This window comes from Centruroides sculpturatus, unplaced genomic scaffold, assembly GCF_000671375.1.
Source record: "Centruroides sculpturatus isolate CEXI.00-Female unplaced genomic scaffold, Cexi_2.0 scaffold490, whole genome shotgun sequence".
NCBI lineage: Eukaryota > Metazoa > Arthropoda > Arachnida > Scorpiones > Buthidae > Centruroides > Centruroides sculpturatus.
Window position 1 is genome coordinate 371,246 of NW_019384667.1, and position 24,314 is coordinate 395,559.

General features: G+C 27.4%; 1 protein-coding gene across 10 annotated transcripts in view; it reads left to right on the plus strand.

Annotated features, from left to right (window-relative positions):
- The window catches only part of LOC111626671 (AT-rich interactive domain-containing protein 1B-like), a 162,764-nt gene that overhangs the window by 19,489 nt on the left and 118,961 nt on the right, over nt 1-24,314 (plus strand). For 9 of the 10 annotated variants that reach the window (XM_023370136.1, XM_023370138.1, XM_023370139.1 and 6 more), the window contains exon 2: nt 15,047-15,244. In XM_023370136.1, coding sequence (XP_023225904.1) covers nt 15,047-15,244 — 198 coding nt within the window. The remainder of the gene's footprint in view (nt 1-15,046; nt 15,245-24,314) is intronic. The other variant, XM_023370137.1, reaches the window with a different exon arrangement.

Consider the following 24,314-nt stretch of genomic DNA (forward strand, 5'->3'; position numbering starts at 1 on the left):
TACTTTTTTACCTCTATAAATTATAGTAATTTGAATTCAAAGGTTATTGTTTGAAAGTAATCCAGTTATAAGATTGCAGTTAAAAGAACAAAAAAATAATAATATATTTCTGTTTGAAAAAGATTTTTTTTGATATTGTTTTTCTTGCATTTAAGAGCACGTTCAATTATAAACTACATTGTCTTTTGGCATTAAAACTTGAAAATTTTTTAAACAAAAAAACAAGTTCTTTCAACATTTCTAAATCTTTAGGCAGAGTGTATAGTGCATAACATTCAAATTACAATTTTAGAAAATGTATTGAAAGTGAGAAAATAAGCAACTTTCAGATGTAAGACCATGCTCTTATATGTGCAGAAATACAGCATATAAAAATAAAAACTGCAATAATGGAAATTCAGAAATCCAGAAAACCATTATAAACAGCAAAAACAGTTTAATTACAAACATTTTTGGCCATTTCTAAAGATTGTTCTCAGGTAGAATATAAAACTCTAAGGAGTTCAATATTCGCATTATACCTGAGAATGATCTTTAAAAATGACCAAACATGTTTGTAATTAAATATAGTACATATTGAATAATTACTAATATCTAAATATTTGAAGAACTCCAAAAACTGGATATATTTACTAAAATTAATACCAAAAAATCCTTATTCCAGTAAAAATTGAATGTTTATTAGTAATATTACAAAATATATACCTCTGCAAATTTTTATTGTTAGTGTCTTTGGAAAGATATCAGAAAAATTGTATTTTGATTGGAATTATCATCAAGTTCTATTGAAATGCTTATTATTAGTATATTTTCAAAATAAAATCAGTAATAGTTCTGAGAGTTTAAAATGGTGTATAAAAAATCCAATATCATTATCAAGCTGTACTTCTTGTATTCATTTATTTGTAATTATTTTATACTTTATAACAGATTAAATTGTCTTCCAAATTATGTTATTTCAATGTTTTTACATTTTAATCACTTTGTGAAATATTGAGTAAAACTTTGAATTAGTTAATTATGAAATTTTTTATCAGTAAGTAAAATAGTTTCCTTGTTTAAATACAGAAAAAATAAACTTTTCATTAATTTTAGCATAGTACAGTATGTTGTATTAATGAAGAAGTTTCAGCTGATCTAACAAATGCAAATAAAGACATGGTGAGGTGGAAATACTGCTTGGTTAGTGATATAATATTCTATTTGCAGTTAAGCAGATCAACTTTTCAAGCCTACTACAACAAATAGTTCTGCCCACCTGTGTTAACACTATCCATTTTTAGTATAAAGTAAGGTTATTGACCACTATACTGTGACTTAGTAGTCACAGTATAGAAATATACTGAAAATCTTTGTGATTATGCTGTTATTTAATATTTTAGTATAAAGTAAGGTTATTGACCACTATACTGTGACTTAGTAGTCACAGTATAGAAATATACTGAAAATCTTTGTGATGTTGCTGTTATTTAATATTTTAAGTCACATTAATTCTGCATTAACAAAAACGTTTTATTTTCATATGTAAGAATTACAAAAAATGAACATAAAAATATTCTATTGACAGCAAGCATTATTATTATTATTCAATAAAAACATTAAACACATCATTTTAATTGCTTCAGTATAAAGAATCTTTTATGTATAGTCTGTAAATAGCCTAATTATTGTTTATTTACTGTGTAAATCTAAGCTACAAATTAGCCAATTAAATGAAATTTATGTGCATTGCCTCTGCTTTAGATAAAATTTTTGCTTTCTCTTATATTCATTACATTTATTCTGACTCTAAGAAAAAATACCTAGTCAACAGATAAAATTTAACAATGTGCTTAGTAATAATTTCTTTGTTCTGCAGCCAACAAGACATACATTTCATTGAAATTAAATAAGTCAGCATATCCTGAATTAGGCTGAATATAATTTTTGTGTAATTCTTGCACACTGAAGGAAAATGTAAAATTATCTTCCAACACTATTATTAATTGTTGAAGTTCTTTCATTGGGNCTTTTTATTTATTGAGCTTTGTCATGTGTATCACTGGTTTGCATATGATGTGGTAGTTGCTGGTACAATAATATGTTACTTATGATCTTGGACTATTGCGTTTACTGTTTCCTATCTCATTATTCTGAATCTACGTAAGCCATCAGCAATATAGGTGACCCATGCTCAGAAATTTCTGGTTACATTTCTGTTTATTATAAGAAAATGATACTTTATTGGAATAGATTATTTAAATATTTAAAACTCCAAGCACTTTCATCTCATACTGACATATCTCCAGAGACCAGAAGCAAGGCTTCAGATGTGATTCAGTTTAAATATTTAAAGAACTCACTTTAGTAAAACATAATTTTATTGAGAAATCTCAAAATTCAAATTATGTTCTAATAGTGAAACAAATTCAAGCTAAATTTTTGTTTAAAATATGTTAGCAGTAGTTCAGAAACATTATAGAACAATAAAAAAAAAATATTAAAAATGCAATTGAAAACAAATAGAAAATGAAATTTTCTGATCTTATTACATGTCCAAGAAATGATTGATTCTACTGTTTTAATTATGTTGGTAGACTTGAAGATATCTAGACTAAGAAGATTTCAAAATACTTTATTTTGTATTTGTCTTGAACAGCATATATTTTGAGATCCTGATTGTTTAAATTGTCTGAAAAATTTAATATTTAATTTTAATAACTACTGGCGTCACTTCTAAATTTAAGATAATTTATAAACTGTTAATAAATTCCATGTTAATTTAATATTTCCACTAATATAGATTATTATAAATTTATATAAAAAACCTTATTGTTTAAAAATCCCTGAACAATTACTTATCATTCAGAATAATGGCAGAATGTATTGTGTATTGTGCTATAATGTCATTTCTGTTGTATGTATGATGCTTGTTATAAGAGATGCTAATTTCATTCTTGTTATTATTCACATGCACTATTAAGTCTTATAGACAGTTAAATAGAGTTATACTATAAAAGTAATAAAAGTTTCTGATTGCATGTTTATATTCACAATACTTAACAACTTTTTTTACTGGCATTTGATTGATTGATAATGAAGGACTGATTAGTCAAGGCTGTAGGAAATTGTTTTTGCAAACAATGCTATGAATGTTATAATAAGATTTTTTTTTATTAGAAGGATATTTTAAGTTTCATTTTAATTAATATTATCTAAATTGGTTACAGGCGATAAATTAATTCAGTTTAACGAATATAATTATAATTATAATAGATGACAGAAATGTGTATAAAATTAAGATACCTGTACTTTTAGGAATTACAGAAACAAATCTTACATTATTATCATCTATCATCATACAATTTGTCCATATATATTTGAAAATTGTTTGATATAGAAAATTGTGAAATTTGTATGATAGGATTCCAGTATACATTCTTTCATGTCTTGGCTGAGATTGGATTAAGAAAGCGAATGGCTTATAAAAATTTGAAAGAAATTGAAAAAATGTTAATATTGTAAATTTAAACAATTCATTGCATATTTTCAGTATAATTAACAGTTTAAGTCAATTTTAAAACTTTAATGGTAACCTGATCAGTATCGTATTTATAATAAAAAAATTTGCTTGTCTATATATATGTAAGAACAGTAAAGTAGAAGTTAATTATGAAAATACTGTGACAAATTTCATTAATAGTTAGGCATAGTATCTTGAACTCTGTTACTAATGATATAATGTGAATGTCGTCAGCGTTGCATTCCTCAATTTTAGTTTTTTATTTATTTATTTTGTGTTTATGTTTTGAATGAAAATGAGAAAAATGAATTTATTTATTATAATTTATTACCAAATAAAGTTACATTTTATATAATTCTAACTACAGTTGATTAGCTTGTGACTAGTTTTTGTATTGAATGTTTTGTTGCTCACAGTTAGTATGAAAGATTCATCAATGGATTTAAAGAAAACTTATGTTAGGAAATTATTTTTAAAACAGGTGCAGTTTAGACACTTCTCCAGTTGTTTATAAACTAAACAGTAGAAAATATTCTTTTATGAGATTTTAAATTAGGTATGTGGTATGTAAAGATTATTGAAAAAAAAAAGAAGAGAAAACTACGTAATCTTTACTTAACAGACACATTGAAATTAGATTAATTTATTAACAAATAAAAATTATTGAGATTTTTTTAAAAGAAAGTAATGAGAGATTTAAAGTAGGAATGACAATTCATACTGATGATTTGTTTTTATTTTTATATTTATATCCATTAATTATTATTATTGAGCTAAGTTCTTAATTGAGTTATTGAAGACATTACAATTTCATTAGTATTTAAATTTTTAAACAATAAGCTGTCATCAGAGACCTAATCATGCTTTGTGTATTATATTGAATTTTAATAATAAGTAAATTTAAAAAGACTAACAAAATGATTTAAAAAGAATAATCTATTTAAAACTTTAAACTATTTACGAGTTTTTAATTTAATAATCTAAAAACTATATCAATATCAAAAATTTATTATTGAATGTGATGCTTACAAATGAAGTAGATCATATTCTTTGTATAACAAGTTAATAAAAATAAAGTTAAACATGATGACATGTTGTCACATTTAAATTTATTCAAGAAGTTTTTATATATGTCATAATACAAAGTATTAATAAAATGTCTTGAATTTTAAATGTTAGAAGTTTTTGAAATTGAAAAATTCTAATCTTTAATTTTCTGTGTATTAAATTGAATAACACAAGAAAATTGTTTTACATTTCTTATATTAAATAAATCTGTTGTAAATGGAATAAAATGTTAGTTGACAGTAAAATTTTTGTTCTTCTTTACTGGTTATTGATGTTGGTATGATTTATGTATTAATCCAGCATTTCAACAATTGGATTTTCTGTGTATTTTTCAAAAGATATTTTAATCACGCTTATGTGTTATTAGATGATCAGTAAATCAAATTCACAATAGTATTATGTTAATAAGGATTAGCAATTGTATTATAGGAAATAATAGATGGTTTTAACAGTCTAATGTTAATCATTGTAAAAATGGTAATGAATAAATGCCACTTAAGTAAACAAAAATTCTGAAAATCACAAAAGTTAGCAAGAATGTTTTAATTGTAAGAAAGTCCATCTATTACTGAAATACTTTGTTAGACCTTATTAGAACTTTTATCAAATCAAGAATGGATGGCTATTCCAATTTCTTTAATGATCAGGTTTCTGATGAAAACCAATAGTTTCTAGCAAGTTTCAGAACTTCAGTTGGTTTTTAAAAATAATTTTTTTCTTTTATTTTATGGATTTTATTTATCTCATTATCATAAAATATTAGATTTTTTTTTGTTGAATCATTATTCAGANAATAGTGAAGAATAGGCCGAATACCGAATAGTAACCGAATATTCGTTACATCACTAATTAATATCCAATGACAAGTTTGAGAATAAATTGCTTAGCTCAGTGATGGCAGACCTTTTTGGTTCCATGTGCCATGTGAGTGTAATTATCTTAAAAATGTTTGTGCACCAAAGTTTTAGACTTGCAATAACAATATTTAAAGAAATGAAATAATATTGTTCCATTAGAATAAATGTAATGAAGCTGATTAAATAAAGAATGATTAGGTAATAAACTGAAAAGATAATTGAAAAAATAGCTGATAAATTGTATGAAACTGAAATTGTATGATACATTATGTGCCAGATGATTTCTCCTGATGTGCCACTTTGTACACATGCCATAGACTCATCACTTCTGGATTAGCTTTTATTCACTGTAAGGAGCTGTGTTGTGTTCAATGAAATATGAACTTCTTTACATATTCAGACCTGATTGATTGTAATGATCAAGGTGTCAATATGATGCTTAAATTTGGTTTTGTTTATTTTTTTATTATATGTGAAGGAAGGCTTATAATGAATAATTTTTAAACTATAAAATTAAAACAATTTAGCATAAAAATAAGTAGTTTCAGATCTATTGTAAGCTTCTTCAAATTTCAAAATAAACATAAAGAGAAACTGTAATTCAAAACCTGTTTTTGCTTTATGTTCATTAAGTAAATAAAATTAATCCAAAATATAACTATTATTTTATATACAGTAATACAGTAGCAGTATTCATTAAAGGTAGCCTTTAATGTAGTAAATTTATAATAGAGTAGCAACATAGAGCACAAACCAACACCAGCACTATGAAAAGAAAAGATCTACTAATTAGAAATAGGCTGAAAGCATTTGAGAATTAAATTAATAGTAAGCTCAGCAAGTGTTTGGTGTTTGATTATATTTGATTTACTAATGTTTTTGTCTATATAAAAACAGACATCATCAGGTAAAAATGATATAGAACAAAATGGCTTTTACCTGATGATGTCTATTTTTATATAGACAAAAATGTTAGTAAATCTTTTCTTTTCATAGTACTGGTGTTAGTTTGTGCTCTGTGATGATAACATATGTAGTAGTATATACTTTATAGTGCAATATTAAGCCTTAATAACAGCTCTACAGTGTTATAGCATAGAATGGATTGGATGAGTTTCTTCAATTATTTTATACCAAACTCTTCTAATACACTCCTGCTGTTGCTGTTTATTTTCAGGCTTCTTCTCTACAATTTTTATGCCCATAATATGGTAGCAGTTCTCAATAGTGTTAAGATTAGGGTTGTTGCCTGGCTGGCTTTGATCTCAGTTCTTATATGAATTTTTTACATAACAATTTATGTTTAAGTGACAATATTACTAACAAACCATATAGAAATAAAACATTACACTTTGCTCACTCACAATCTCAGTGCATGTTGCCAAGATAGTGAGTAAACATGGTAATGTAATGCAGAGTTGTCTTGGAAGATGCAGAATTTTGAATCACAAAATTGTTGGAATTAGTTTGACAGATAAGATGCTTTTGTAGCATTCTGCATTCACAGACTCATCTATAAAGTGTAATCTGCAGACATCTTTACCAGATATGTATCCATCCCATATCATTTGATTTGCCAGAAGCTTTACTGTCTGCATCAAGCAGTCCTTGATATAATAGGCTTTACCTTTTCTTTGTCTAACACAGTATTTATCATCAGATCATCATCAAGTTAAATTTGAATTTATACAAAAATATACAAATAATTTCACACATCATTGCTCTAATCCACATGCTGTTTAGCCCAGAAAAGCCTCTGTCTTTGTATTATATTCATCATTAATAGCTTTTTATGTTTATGATAGACTTTATAAACCCAAGTTGTACAGACAATATTGCACAGTTTATTAACTTTGTGTTAACCCATAATAGCTTATAATCTGCACTAGTGTATATCCCATGAAAAATTACTATCTTTGAAATAAAACATTCACTAAACCTATACTTCACTGGTTGTTTCAAGCATAACACTTACCAGTATGCAATTTAGTAGATACCATTCATAACATAAAAATTTTTTCTGTTTTACTTCTGTTAGAAGTTCATTGTAAATGTAATTATAACTAAAGTAAATAAAATGGAAAGCAGAATATCAAGATAGAATTTTCTAAATTTTATAAATGTCAAAAACAGAAATGGCTACGGAATGACAATTTTTTTTATCCTATTCTTTATTTATGTTTTATTTATCAAATGATAATAATAAACTCAGAAAAATGAAATAGAAGATAATCTTAATATTAATATTAGTGTTGTAACGAATAGTATATTTGGCCTCAAGCCGAATACCGAATATTCGGCCAAACTATTCGGCTTGATTAACGCACGTACGAAAATTGGCGCGCAAACCGCATTATGGCAAGGATTGAGCTCTCTATTGGCCCGCTGTCACTATGCTTTGCCAATCGCGTTAATTCTTGGCAGTTCTAGCGGACAGACAAGAGTGTCATGGAAGTATGTGATAAATGATGATATCAAATGTGTATAACAATGAAATGACCTACACGTGTAAATAATGGAAAAAGAACAGAGAAGGACCGCGAAGTGAAAATGTGAAAATAAATAAGAAATTGAGTTGATAACATAATCGAACAAGTCGAGGCAGCTTATTGGCACAAATTCGCGCCCGTCAATGCCAAACAATTGTTGTCATAGACTTCGGAAAGCTAAATGCTTGTAATGAAAGTCACTTAGCGTGCACGGGCGAAAGCCTGGGGCCATTCGGGATATCAAGGTGTCTCGAATCTGTGAAATCATAACTGTGACTTATATCGACGTCCTATCTGTCTCTTATCTCCGTTATCACCAGGCTGTCACGTAATTGTAAAATGAGAACTCTACGACAGAAAAGTGACAAATCGAAAGTATCGTGAGCGCGTATTATGATGTATGCACAGGCATACGTGGATTAGAGCGATAGAGGAAAGAGAAAGGGAAGAGCANTTAGTGTTGCCACCTTTTCAAAATCACTGACCCAAACGGCAGGTCAGATTTGTTTGAACAGAAGTTTCTGACGCATGCGCAATGTCATTTTACAATGCGAAGAATAATGTGCATGCTGGTTCTAAATCAGTCACAGGGACTAGGAACTTGCGTAGGAGTAATGTAAGTAACCTAGATTACGAAAGAACAGATACAGATAACTTAGCTCTATTTGAGATGTGTACGATTGTACATGCAAAAATAAAAAGGCCAACAGGTTGCGCGCCTCATGTCAGCATAAACAGACTAACAAGGCAGAATTGCAGATGAGTTTCAGTGAGTGTGAGTTCTTTCGCTGTGAAAATAGTGTAAATTTGTAAAAATATTTTCAAGAACTTTGTTTCATCATAATTTCAAAATTTCTATGAAATTCCCAGACAAAACTAATAGTTCATCCGGACAGTGAGTCAATTCCCAGACTGTCTGAGTGAAAACTGGACGAGTGGTAACACTAGTATATGTCTATGAAAGAATGGTTGTTGTCTGTATATTCAGTCATATATAGCAACTATCTACAGCAATCTGTCTCAGCCTTGAACTCTTCCGAGGTCAGCCAGTTTCTGTGAAACTGTTGAGAAGTGTGTCATAAATCTGTGATTGGAATGGATTATATTCAATTGTCCATAACAAGTTGTACAAAATGGATAGTTTCATGACAGACCAAGAAAGACTAAATAAAACCTATTTGATTCCATTAATTTAATAGTGATGAAGATTCTCTTCCCATTGATTCTAGCGACTCAAAAAAATATTTTAAATGAAAGTGAGAATGATGAATGTTTTTTTATTTTGAGATTGCCATATAATAAGCAAAGTTTGCATGTTTTTATCTCGAAATTTTTGAAATAAACACACTTGAAATGCAGTAATTTATGCTTTTATTATACATAAACAAGAAAACACACTCTTAACATATTATTAGACTGTTTCCATAAGTGAGAAAACTCAAGGAAGTCTTGCAAAAGTTACTTACAATATTGTTTACACTAGCAAGTTAATTGCTGCAATATTGTCAGCGATAACTGACATGCGAGAGATTCTCAGAAAATACTGTCAAAAGTTCTTGCAGTGATAGTTACACAGGATAGTTTGAGATGTCATGAGAACTATCACTATTTCAGTTTTTATACATTGAAGCCATTTCACATAGATATGAACAAATAGCAGCTGCAATATTAACATTATTATTAAATAAAAAGTGGTCCATTTGGGTTCAAGAATGGATTTCAAAGTGACCAGAATTTGCTCATTTCAACAATTTAGTTACAGAACAGCAAATAGATGACTCCCAACAATTTTGCAATTTTATTTGTATGGCTGCAGTATATTTCGAGATTTTTCTACATCTTAATGTTAGTGTTAGCCAGATTATAATCAGGCTAACACTAACATTAAGTTACGAGTATCTTTCTTTTTAATAATTATTAAAAAGAAAGATACTAGTATGTGAGATTGTATAACACATAGAAAGACTCATCTTAATGTTACGATTTTTGTCACTGGGTAAGCATATTTAGGTTATACAATATCTCTTTTAAAGAAGCAGTTTGTACATAATAATTGTAATGGCATCCAAAATGTTGTTACTGGATTTGTATCCTATTCCAGTGTTCTCTACTATTTCTTGTAATAGCCATATTTGAGAGTGCATTTTTGCTGCATTTATAATTCCTTGGTTGAAAACTTGCGAAGTAGTAGTAGTTTTCATGGAAAAGCAATCTAAGCATGTTAAATGTTTCAGAACATTTCTGCCTACCAAAGAATTATTGATAAGTACTAATATATTTTTCTTTTTCGACTTCATAAATTGATAAAAGAACTCAGTCCTGGAAAATATTGCTCATCATCCAAAGTTTCATGGTGAAAAATATGGTGCACCAAGTGAAGGGACATCACTTTATGTACTGTACCATATTCTTCACCATAAAATGTTTTATATTTGATACCATATTGATACCATATTACTGATTTTAAAGGCAGCATAGTTTGAATCTATGCATCCAAACTATGCTGCCTTTAAAATCAGTAATGTCAGATGAAAGTGCAAATGATTGTACATGTTCACAATGCATTTGGCTATTAACTAGTATATTCTTGTATCTTGTATCAACAAACCATTTATGCATTCCTTTGTCTACTTTGTTATCTCCAGGACCAACTTTTTCGTCTTTGGTACTAGCTCATCTGAATCTACAATTTTTGTCTTTAAGAATGTAGAAAGTATTGATGAACTAATTCCATATTTCTTGACAGCACTGCTTTTTCACTCCCATATACTTTATCTGAAATTTTTTTCTTTTCTTTTAGAGAAGACTGCATGTATTTCTTGTTTTTCTTCATCATCACATTAAAACACAAAGTAAATTTAACTATTCAGTAATAAAACCATGCACTACAAACTAAATTGAAAGTTGTATTTAAAATTTGTGTTGCTGAATGAAAGTGGAAACAACATTCATTGATGATGATAAATGAATTATTTATAAATTTATAGATATGGTTATAATGATAACTTTCTTTTATAAAGGTTGAATTTATTTACATTACATTAAATTGAAACTTTCAATACAGTAATATTTGTTAAACAAGTATTTTACATTGTCATTAAAATACATAGTAGATTGATAAGGGGTAGGATTGAAAATAAATTTATTCTATTGATAATTTTTGTGTTCGTATTCATTATAATGACATTTTACTGTATGGTATGAATGAATGTGTGATATATATATAAATAAAAGGTGATCATTTTCTAATCAAATGACATTGTATGATTAACTTTTGGATTAGAACTTGGCTAATTAATTATTGTTACTAAAATAACAATAACTAATCAAGTTTCTGGTTGAATGTCTTTCATATTGCTAATTTTTCATTAATCATAATTATTTTCAGTTATTTTTACATGTCTGAATTTTGTGAAAATAATAATTATGAATTCTGTTTTTGAAAAAAAAAGCATAATAAATGTCAAACATTTACATAAATAAATAAGTTATAGACAGAAATTAAACAGTAGAGTGTCTATAGTTCTTCATACACCAGTCCGACATATCCACTCCTCAGGGAGGTGCACATGAAATTCCATATTACCTCTTAATATATGTAACAGTACATATGTACTGTCAGTTGCTAGTTGTTTATTGCTCTTGAAGTTGGTAAAATAGTCACAACTATGATTTAATATGATAATCTAATGTAGGAACCATGTGCATTTTTTTTTACTGTACAGCATATACTGTACATATAGAATCCAGTAATCTGACAACTGCTGGTCTGATATGTTGGATTAGAGACTTTACTGTACTTCAAAACAGTTTACAAATCATTAGTTTATAGAAGATTTTGAATGATTACTAAAAATTTTGTTATTCTTTTTATTCATTTCATTAAATTTAATATTTAAATAAAATAAAGTTTTTTCCATAAACTAAAACATGTATAGGCTAACATACATAAAATTAATTTTTATATTATAATAAATAAAAAGAAGCATTAAGTTGAAGATTATTTTATATTTATGTAATAATGTAAATAAGAGAGAGGCTTAATATAAATTTGATTTGCGTACATTTAATATTGTGTCTGTTTCTTTGGCATTGATGCTAAAAGCTGAAAACATTTAATTAATTAAAAATACATAAGCCATATATTTTTTATTGGACTTAAAAGTTTTTTTTTAATATTGTTACAGTTTAATTTTGACTGGACTAATTTATTTTAAAAAGTAATATTTACAAAACTTTTTTCCAGTTAATTTACTATAATATTTATAAGTTTAAATATCATAATTTTGTTTAAGTTATTTTTATTGAAGGTAAACACGTAAGTTATAATTTGTAGCTATTATGAATCAAGTAATATTCAATTCAATGTTATTACAAAAATTTATTTACATGTTCTATTAATCAGATTTTTCTTTCATACTTTGAATTCAATACTAAGAAATTGATTACTTAATAGTTGGTTATTAATTTCTGATGCACTTATTTTATATTTTAGTTTTTATTTACTTACGATATTAGAACGAATCAGCTGATTTCTCAGTTATTCAATGTAATTATAGTGTTTGTGGTTACAAGAATGATTCTGTATCTAATCAGTCATTTGATAAAATATATAATGTTTGACTTTAACAAGAAGATATTACTTCTAGAAACATTAGAAAAATGCAATTAGATAATTTTAAATACTGTTTTCTGTTGTTATTAAGATTTATAAAATGAAATGTAAATTTTCAAGCATACAGATTCAAATAACATAAATGTGTATTTATGCTGAAAATAGATCATTAACAAATAATGTTCTGCTTATACTTTAAATATTGATATAATAGAATCTCATTGATTCAGACTAATTTGAGAAAATTTAGTTTGAATTAGTGAGGTTATTTTTCAAATGCATATATGGTCCAAAAAGTATACTTTATTTAAAATCAGATTTTATTGTGAACTTTAAATAAACAAATACAGTGGTTTGATAAACTTTTACAATGCACACATCTTGAGCAGCTGTCTAAGAATATGGTAATAATTGTTAATGCCCAGATTAGAGTCGACAAATTCGTTATTTTAAAAAATACGCAATGCAAAATAGTTGTCTGAGTATTCATGAATTCCAAATTAGTGAAGTTCAATTAAAGCATGTTAATGCATTTTATTTTTTAACATCTAAATATTAAGATATTTTGATCTTAAAAAAATGAAATATTTTTGAATTCATAATTTATTTTACTACATACAGTATTTTATAATTGAAAAGAATGATCAAGTATTTAGAAAGTAATATACAAAAAAACATATTCAAAGGAATATATTAATGCAATATATTATTCTATTTTTTAAGTTATTGTATAGAAATACAAGCATATTTAGTTTTTAACTTTAGACTTTAATTAATAATTTTATTATTAATATTAATAGTAATAATAAAGCATTAATTCTATTGAGTTCAAAGTGGTTTTGAAATTGGTCTGAAAACCGGTTTAGTTGTAAACCGGTTAAATGATTTCAAGAATTTCCGGTTTTTGCCAATATTAATTAATCTATTTGATTTTACAAAAATATATATTATTATTTTATTTAAAATGACAGCTACTACATATTATATGATATTGTCTGTGTATGAAAAACAAATTTAATTAACTATGAATCTTTTGCTTCATTTATACTTTGCTTCTTTTTTGTATTCTTTCTAATATAATATTGTGTTGTTTAAGAATAGTTTATTGTAGTGCTATCCCAAAATTAAATATGATTGTGATGGTGATAACGGTGATAAATTTCAATATAAAATTAACATTAATCATAAAGTAGCAATTTGACATCATAATGAATTTGTTACATTATGTTTTAATTTTCAAGTTTTTATTACTGAAAATTTTAATAATGTAAATGATTTATAGTATCTAATGAAATGTGAATATTTAGAGACAACTTTTTTGTATCTCATTTTATATTGTCACTAAATTGAATAAATAAATACATATATACAGTAGACTCATTTCTTTGAACTAGATATATTTCTATTTAGCCATCCCAGTTAGTCCCCATTTGATTTCTATTTAAATCAACATAAAATTCTTTCATTAATTCAAACTCAATTGTGCCACCTACTGTGTATTTGAATCAATAGCATGTGTTAGTAGATTAACATCTTGTCACTTTTGAAATTTAAAGATTGAATTTAAAATGAATAAATTAATTTAAAAGTAAATTAAATTAAGCTTTAAAAACATTTCAAATCAGTTGGTGCACAATTAGGATGGTTTATGGTCGCCCTGTGGCTGTTTTCATCATGGCTTTCTAATGATTTTTGTTCTTATTCCATTGAATACCTTTGTTTTGCATTTCTCATTGATTAAACATTATTCTGTTTACCATATGGTGTTAATGAATTGTTAAAATCATTTCTTTTTTGTTGCGTAGCATCCAGAAATGGCCACCTTTTAATTTGAGCTGTTTAGGCCATCCCTCTGAGTTCAATTAACAACAGTCTACTGTCTTTATTTGTTCAACTGAAAATTATTATAATAAGAGTATATATATAATTTGCTCCTAAAAATATCTCCAGTGTTTCAGTTTTAATTTGGACGTAGTTTAAATATAATCATTTTGGGTTGAATTAACTCTGACAGTTCAAGGTTGAACTAAGTTGAGGATACAAAATCAAAAATACAATCTTTGATTAAAATTTTTGCAAATGATTAATTTATATTTAAACTGATTTTATCTGTGCTATATTTTAAGAACTACACATCTAATCTAGTAAAAAAAAATTTCACTATGAGCCATAATAAGTAAAATTATATTTTAAAAGAAGTTTATATTATAATTTTGCAGAATTATGTATTCTATTATTCAAGGAACACTTACAATAATCTTTTTAATTGTTCCTCTGGAAATAAAATGTACAGTTCAAAAAAAATAATTAGAAAATTAAAATTTATAGGTTAGTCTTCTTTTAAAAAGTTATTGTTCAGTTATATAAAATGTAAATTTTATGTTATATAAAACAAATAATTAAAGAGCTGTTTCTTTAGTTTTGTAAAAATTATAATCTAATATTTTTAGTGTTCAATTTTTTGAAATGTAGTTTATTTACATTTAATTTTTAACATCATTTCTATATGCTTTAGGGTGGTACTATAGCAGATCCAGGTATGAAACGTGGCTACCTGTCTCCTGGACAACAATCATCCCAACAAACAAATCCTCAGGGTTCACAGCAACATGCTGGTCAGTATGGCCAACAATATGTTCAACGGTCATATTCTCAAGCTCAACAACAGCCCTCTCCAGCACGGAATATGACACCCGGATATTCACAAGTAAGGGTAATACATTTAATATTTCATTATTATTTTTATCATCGTCCTTTTAATAACAGTATAAAGTAATTTTTTCCCCTCTGATTGAAATAAATTTTTTGACATTAATTCAGTTTGATAAAAATTAATTCAAATTGTAATGCCAATTTAGTCCTATTTGAAAAGCAGAAATATGAAATTACATTATTACACAGTTTTTATTTTGTATTCCTTTTTATCTAGTAATCATGCAGATTGTAGTTAGTGTTATATTATCAAACAATGAAGAATTTATTTACTAATACAGCTGACTCCTGCTTTACGATATTAATCTAATTTATTTCAGAGACCCCCTCATTGCATTGAACAAACTGAATTTTAAAACTGTTGTAATGTAATGCAAACCCAATAATATATTGTTTTATGGTAATTCATTACAATATTTTCAAATATGTAATATTTGTCACAGTATTTCGTGTAGAATATTAAATAAATATTGAAATACAATAATAAGGTGAAATGAAGAGACCAAAAAAAAAAAGTATTTATGTAGATATTTTCCAAACAGAATGCATAAATATAGATTACTGAAAACATTTGTATTTCCAGTTGCATGATACATTTACACTCGCATACTCCTGTTGGCAACAATTGTAAACCTGATGTAAAATGAACATTTCTCTTGTAATTAACTTCATTTTATTATGCAGAGTCCATTAAAAAGTGATTTTGATTGGTTCAGAGTGCAATCATAAAGCATGAGTCTATTTTTATAGCTTTATTCAGTTTTAAATATGAATTTAATGAATATATATATTTTTTTGTTTGTTTATTGTAATATTGATAAAATTGTATGCAAAATATCAAATAAATGAAGCTTTGGTTGAAAATAGTAAAAATTAATTTTTTGGCTAATGCATAATTCTCATATTGCATACAATGTAGACATGTATTACTATACAATGTATGTATATTAATACATATATTGTATCATTGTGTAGTGATACATTCAGTTACTATGCAATGTATGTATAGTAACTGAAAATAATTGCACACAAGTATTTACTGACTAATAAATAAATGTAGTTTGTTTAATTATGTATTACTTCTATATTTATTAACATTTTTTATGTTATAATTTATATTTTTTTTTGCTTTTTTCTCATACTATACAAATCTAAAATATATAATAAGTTATTGAATAATTTTTGTAATTAATACTCATACATAGGATGTATGAGGAATGAAGATTTTTATATAGAAAACTGATATATGTATAATTACAAATAAGCTGTTGTTATATTTACTTTCAGTATCAATATATACTATCATAATATTGGCAGAAGATTGATTTACAAAGAGAAGTTTAATTAATAATTACATTGTCTTCATATGTAAATACACATATTGAATAATGTTATCATTAAATTTTTGTTTACAGAAAGCATGCATGCAGCCAACCAGCAAAAATCAGCTAAGACTATATATACAATTTTGAAATGAACTGCTTAATAAATCAAAGATAATTCAAAAATAAAGAAAATTTCTTTTAGTAAACAGTAGTAACAGATCATTAATGTTAGACAACAAATAATGTTTATTCAATTGGTTTAACAGTATCCAAGAATTAGTTTAACTGATTTCAAATGATAGGCATAATATCTGACTTGAATTTATTGAAGAAGTAAGATTTTATAATGTAACTTTAATATTGCTATTCATAACTCCTGTATCTCCACATCTACAAGCATGCTAGATGCACAATAATTTATTGTTTTTTATTGTGCTAAAAAACTGTACTTATAAATAAACTAAAATCAGTTTCTCATTAAAGATCAAAATTTTAAAATCAAGTAACCTTGAGTAATCTTTGATCCATTATACTATGTTTGAATTAAAAATTGTCCACATAAAATATAAATTTATTTAATTACCATTTCTGTAACACTTTTATCAGCTTTCATATACAGAAGGGATTACAGCATTTTCTTTTAAGATATGGAAGGTATCAGTCACATGAATCACTAAGTATTTATCTTGGGTTTACTATATACTCTCAGTCAAAGTGCTTTCTACCACTTGGCACTCTGATCTGGAATTCACTCATAATGTGTTACACCTGTGGCTATTGAAGAGGATTAGGGTATATGAAATAGTGTTGGTGTGAGACTACAGGAAAGTAGATTAAGATAGTTTGAACATTTGTAGTAAAGATGTGAGGACTATGTTGGAAAGAGGATTGGGAAGGAGAAAGTGGGGGAAGACTGAAGCTGAGATGAAGAGACAAGGTGGCAGAGGATTTGGGAGAGAGGGGATGGAGGAGAGAGGATGCCCTGGATAGAGAGAAGTGGAGAAGATAGGTTAAAGATGGGAATTCTTACCCTGTATAAATGTGGGAAAAAGCAGACAAAGAGTTGGTGTGAGACTGTTTTATAGTTTTTATTGAACTTAAGATTTCAGCAAGAACATAATTCTTGTTTCCATCAAATAATCAAGTACATACAGTGTGAAAAACAGGAATATAGATCTGGCATTTTACTGTATATTATCTTCTTACCTCTTACCATTTCAAGAAATTGTCTTGATATGTATTTATGTACATACTTGAACAGTTTTATTTAACTGGTAGCAGCTCAGTCAATAGTAATGCTATTAGTTATGCTGTTACCATTTCACTTACCTGCACTATCTATATTTTCACTTTTTAAAAGATGCCAGATATATTTTCTATCAGGACATCCCAATTTTCAACACGAGTGTTGAGTGTTGAAACCAACAATTTGACGTCATCAATGATGTTCCAACTTTGAGTACAAAATGCTTAGTTCTCATAATTCCATTCTTAGCAAAATGGATTCCATTCAAATGTCGCACCAATTACCCACAATTCATTGGAAAGTAGCAGTCAGCATATCTGTTGAGTGCTGTGTGTGTTTAGCCAGCATTGACAACGATGCCACTTCAACATTGAAAAAAGGAATGACTTTTACTGAACATTGAGATCAGCACTTAGCGTTGAAAATTGGAATGTCCTGTATGATATTTAGAGCTAGATGTTTTGCAAGCTGAATGTAGAACATTTATATTTTTTTGGCTTGGAAGTACTGGATGACTCATCTAGCTTTCTGTATTGATGTGTTATCCTGTTGATAAATTCATTTTTTGCAGTCATATCAGCACCTGCTCCATGGAAGAATGGCATGCTAAAGGTACTTTAGATAAACATAGCCATTATATTTCTGACTGACAACCTTAACTTTGAGGTTTCCCATTGAATTTTGACCATCTCTAAAATCATAACACTTCTTCCATGCTTCTGATACTTCACACATTGATGATTGTATGCAGTGTGATCATATCTAAATATATTTGAATACCAGTTGTCTGAGTCATCTAGAGAAAATTGCTTTTTATCTGAGAAAACATCATATTAAAATCCAGAATCCTCAGGGAGATGGTATCATGGATCATCAGGTGCTCCTGCTTATGCTTTAGGATTAGAGTCAGTTCCATCAATATTTTACAGTGGCTAAAATCTTTCTTATACAGTATATTGATAATACAGTGGAATATTTGCATTTAGACCCAAGTATGGATAATAATGGAAATTTACATTTAGATTCAAGGATTCTTGGAGGCAATAACTCTTAATGAACTGCTTTTTTTTCCTGATCATTTTTTCTGCTTTCCACAACAAATGTCGCCTGATTTTTTAGGGTAAATAGTTGTCCAGATTTCTTTCATGGTTTACTTATTATGGTTGTGAATGATATTGATGATTAGTCTTTCTAGAAATATCTCTCATTTTTCATTTATAGCAAAGTATGATATTGTTCATACAATGTCGTTACATCTGAGCAGACTTCCTCACAATACATTCTATTACATAGAGTTCAAACAAACTACTTTAATTTATATGATATGGTAGGCAAAATGTGATATTACATTTAAGTAAAATTACTATTCTTACAGGTAGAGAACTTCTGGTTATGTTTTTTACAGAAATCTTGCTGGAACAGCTAGAAATTTCAAGAAACATTCTGAGCATCTTGATCAATCTATTTGTTAGCTGTATCTGATTTATTCCTTGGGCCGTATTCTGGTCACTGTCTCTGGTCTCTTGTCTCTCACAAGCTGGTCACTGATTGGCTAATCATTTGGATTAACCAATCAGTGACTGGCTTGTGAGAGACGAGAGACCAGAGACGGTGACCAGAATAAGGCCCCTGCTTTGATTATACATCTACTTTTCATAGTGGATTCAAAAGTCTTTAGAGGGAGTGCAGAAAGAAAACAATATACCTCACAAAATTGTTTTACTACCTGAGATACCTGGCTTTACTCAAGAATAATCTGCAGAAAGGAGTGCAGTTATACCCTGCACATCTCTTCAAATCTGTCCTTGGCCACCTCTAATTTATTTCCACTCCTAAATGTTATCCAATATTGTACCCAGTAGTGCAGGAACTTTTAGTATTGTTACAAAAATTTTGTAGAATCTTGCAACATTACTTAATTTTATTACTGTAAATCTAAGAAAAATAATTCATGTGACTGATGCCTCACATCTGAAAATACAATGCTATAATCCTTTCTGTGTATGGAAGTTGATAAAAGTTTTTGGAGATGTAATTGAGTGCATTTACATTGTTTATTGACAATTTGTGAGTTTCTTTCTCAATGTATTTCACTGACAAAGAAACTTTATTAATGTTATGAAAAAATATCTACTTTTGTTCTAAGAAAAAAGGTTTGCACACTTTGTCTATACCACTATTTAAAAACGCCATAATTTGGAACGTCTGATTATTCCATGATACAGATAATTATTTCAGTTGATTTTCTGTAAAGTTTTTTAGCAGTCAATATTTTATAAGAAATGGAACATTTCAATTTATTGTCTGAAAATATTTGAGGACAGAGATATTTTTTTTTTTTTTGATTTGCGATACAATCATTTAGTTTGGAGCAATTGCGATTTTAAAAAAATATTTTTTTTTCTATTGTGACTTTAATGTGTCTGAAATTATAATTTGATAAATAGGAATTTTAGTAGTTCATAATATTTATTACTTTTATTTCTTTACTTTCATTAGTACAATTACTAANTATGAGCATTTAGCACAGAGAATCAGATAAAGTTCTTTCAATGAGGCTGCTTGAAAGAGGATAATCTAAAAACCTTGATGACAATTATCTTAAATGACCCATCAGTTTTTCAGTTTCCAAATGCAAAGCTATTGAAGCATGTGTGAAAGATAGAAAAAAATAATTTTTTTATCTTGTAATATTCTCATTTATTTTACTTTAAGTTAAGATTTGTACTATTGTAAGTAAGGAATCCGAATCAAACTCAATCATAAATTTGTATTTAATTATATGAAATCAATAATCATCAGGAAATAAATTTTTAAAATTTAATTCATAATTCTGTACATTTAATGAAAAGTATTTTTGAACTTTTACAGTTCAATATTAATTATTTATTACAACCTGTTTAATGAATTTTAGATCTAAATGCATTTCTTCGTAACTGTTAATTAACAATTAGAATTAATAATTGATAAAAAATATGAAAATAAGATTTTATATCAATAACTGAATTAACTGTTTTTGTATGCAAGTTTATGTCCATATTAATAATCAAATGGTAAAGCCAGATTCATTATCAGGTCATAACTTGGCTAATTAATTAATACTTAATTAGCAAGTTATGGCTCAATAATAAATTCAGCTTTATAATTTAATTATTAATATAATTTGGGCTTGGTTTTCCTATATAATTATGTTTATATTATCTTTCTATTTTTTAAAGTTTTCATAATAAAATGAAAGTAGTTGTTTGCTGTATCAAATAGAGCATTTACCAGATAAGCAATAGTTAGTTTATTTATTATTATTGCTATTTTATTCAAATTGCTAACTACAGTACTAGATTTATCAGCCAAATTTGGATTTTATTAAGAAACAGAATTTTTTAATATGAAAATTGAATTTTCTCGAAGAGAAAATATCATGTATCATAAGTAATCACAGCCCAGATTGTGTCTGAAATCTGACAATTAGATATTTGATTTAATATTAATAAATTGTCTGATTGCTTATGTATATATTTAATTTTATTTTTTAAACTTTTGGAATATTGATACATCTTTATGAAGAAGCATATTTAGTTTTGTTGTTTATATGCATAACGCCAACTTTCCATTTATTATTTATTTCTTTATTATTAAAAGGAAGCATTTGTATCATTTTCATTGGCTTTCATGCTTTCTATTTAATTTTTTAGGAAATTTAATATTGTTAAATATAGTTCTTTTGCATGTTTTTCAAAAAGAGTTGAGTCGTCATCAAGAAATTTTAAAAATCCATGGCTCTATTTCTACTGGATTAAAATTCTGCAATGTTAGAATTGCTGAAGAGTGCATAGTCATTTTTCACATAAAATTAACAAATGAAAAAGTTTTGAAATTAATTAGACAAATTAAATAATAAGCTTTGCCATTACACGATAGTATTAGTTGAATATAATATACAGTATATAATATATTTCAGCTGTCATTCAATCATGCATGGGCATTCACAAAATCTTGAAATTGTATGATATTAAAATGATAAATATGCCTAATATTGGAAAAATATATTATTTTACATAACTTTTAAAATAATTTACATTCTAAAAATGCTTTGCATAAATATTTAGTATAAGAAACGTGAAATAAACTTAAAGTTATTCAAGATAATGGTAATCAGCTGTTCTTGTAGTTATTTTACATTAATTACTGTTTTGTATCAATTATTTTTTGTCAGCTAAGATAACTGCAAATTTTATTATGTTTATAAATGTTTAAAAAAAATAGGAAGTATTCTGAATGTTTAATCTTCTGAAAATATTACGTAAAGTAAAATGTCAGTATAATGAAAATATGGGGTCACTGAAATATCTTCATTACAGTGAAATTTCATTACATTGAAATGCAAGTACAGTAAAAAATGCCAGAAGAATAAAAACATTATTACGTAATGAAAACCCTTACACTTGAGGATAACAAGTAAGGAGTTATTAAAATCAGTACTGATATTAGAATTATATAAGAGAACCGTAATAAATTGACAATTTATGTTTGTTCAAGACAACACTGAAAACAAAGTAGTGGCTGAATTCATAACCTTACAGTATGCACACTAGGATAGAATCTACACCAGGTCATTTTTCTTTACCAACTCTGCAAGTAAGTATGCAGCAGCACCCTCTATTTCTTTTAGTTACCTAGATATAAAGGGATTTTTCAAAGATAGTGGTTTTTATTACTATATATTTTAATACAGTATATGTTAGTGTTGCCACCTTTTCAAAATCACTGACCCAAACGGCAGGTCAGATTTGTTTGAACAGAAGTTTCTGACGCATGCGCAATGTCATTTTACAATGCGAAGAATAATGTGCATGCTGGTTCTAAATCAGTCACAGGGACTAGGAACTTGCGTAGGAGTAATGTAAGTAACCTAGATTACGAAAGAACAGATACAGATAACTTAGCTCTATTTGAGATGTGTACGATTGTACATGCAAAAATAAAAAGGCCAACAGGTTGCGCGCCTCATGTCAGCATAAACAGACTAACAAGGCAGAATTGCAGATGAGTTTCAGTGAGTGTGAGTTCTTTCGCTGTTAAAATAGTGTAAATTTGTAAAAATATTTTCAAGAACTTTGTTTCATCATAATTTCAAAATTTCTATGAAATTCCCAGACAAAACTAATAGTTCATCCGGACAGTGAGTCAATTCCCAGACTGTCTGAGTGAAAACTGGACGAGTGGTAACACTAGTATATGTCTATGAAAGAATGGTTGTTGTCTGTATATTCAGTCATATATAGCAACTATCTATAGCAATCTGTCTCAGCCTTGAACTCTTCCGAGGTCAGCCAGTTTCTGTGAAACTGTTGAGAAGTGTGTCATAAATCTGTGATTGGAATGGATTATATTCAATTGTCCATAACAAGTTGTACAAAATGGATAGTTTCATGACAGACCAAGAAAGACTAAATAAAACCTATTTGATTCCATTAATTTAATAGTGATGAAGATTCTCTTCCCATTGATTCTAGCGACTCAAAAAAATATTTTAAATGAAAGTGAGAATGATGAATGTTTTTTTATTTTGAGATTGCCATATAATAAGCAAAGTTTGCATGTTTTTATCTCGAAATTTTTGAAATAAACACACTTGAAATGCAGTAATTTATGCTTTTATTATACATAAACAAGAAAACACACTCTTAACATATTATTAGACTGTTTCCATAAGTGAGAAAACTCAAGGAAGTCTTGCAAAAGTTACTTACAATATTGTTTACACTAGCAAGTTAATTGCTGCAATATTGTCAGCGATAACTGACATGCGAGAGATTCTCAGAAAATACTGTCAAAAGTTCTTGCAGTGATAGTTACACAGGATAGTTTGAGATGTCATGAGAACTATCACTATTTCAGTTTTTATACATTGAAGCCATTTCACATAGATATGAACAAATAGCAGCTGCAATATTAACATTATTATTAAATAAAAAGTGGTCCATTTGGGTTCAAGAATGGATTTCAAAGTGACCAGAATTTGCTCATTTCAACAATTTAGTTACAGAACAGCAAATAGATGACTCCCAACAATTTTGCAATTTTATTTGTATGGCTGCAGTATATTTCGAGATTTTTCTACATCTTAATGTTAGTGTTAGCCAGATTATAATCAGGCTAACACTAACATTAAGTTACGAGTATCTTTCTTTTTAATAATTATTAAAAAGAAAGATACTAGTATGTGAGATTGTATAACACATAGAAAGACTCATCTTAATGTTACGATTTTTGTCACTGGGTAAGCATATTTAGGTTATACAATATCTCTTTTAAAGAAGCAGTTTGTACATAATAATTGTAATGGCATCCAAAATGTTGTTACTGGATTTGTATCCTATTCCAGTGTTCTCTACTATTTCTTGTAATAGCCATATTTGAGAGTGCATTTTTGCTGCATTTATAATTCCTTGGTTGAAAACTTGCGAAGTAGTAGTAGTTTTCATGGAAAAGCAATCTAA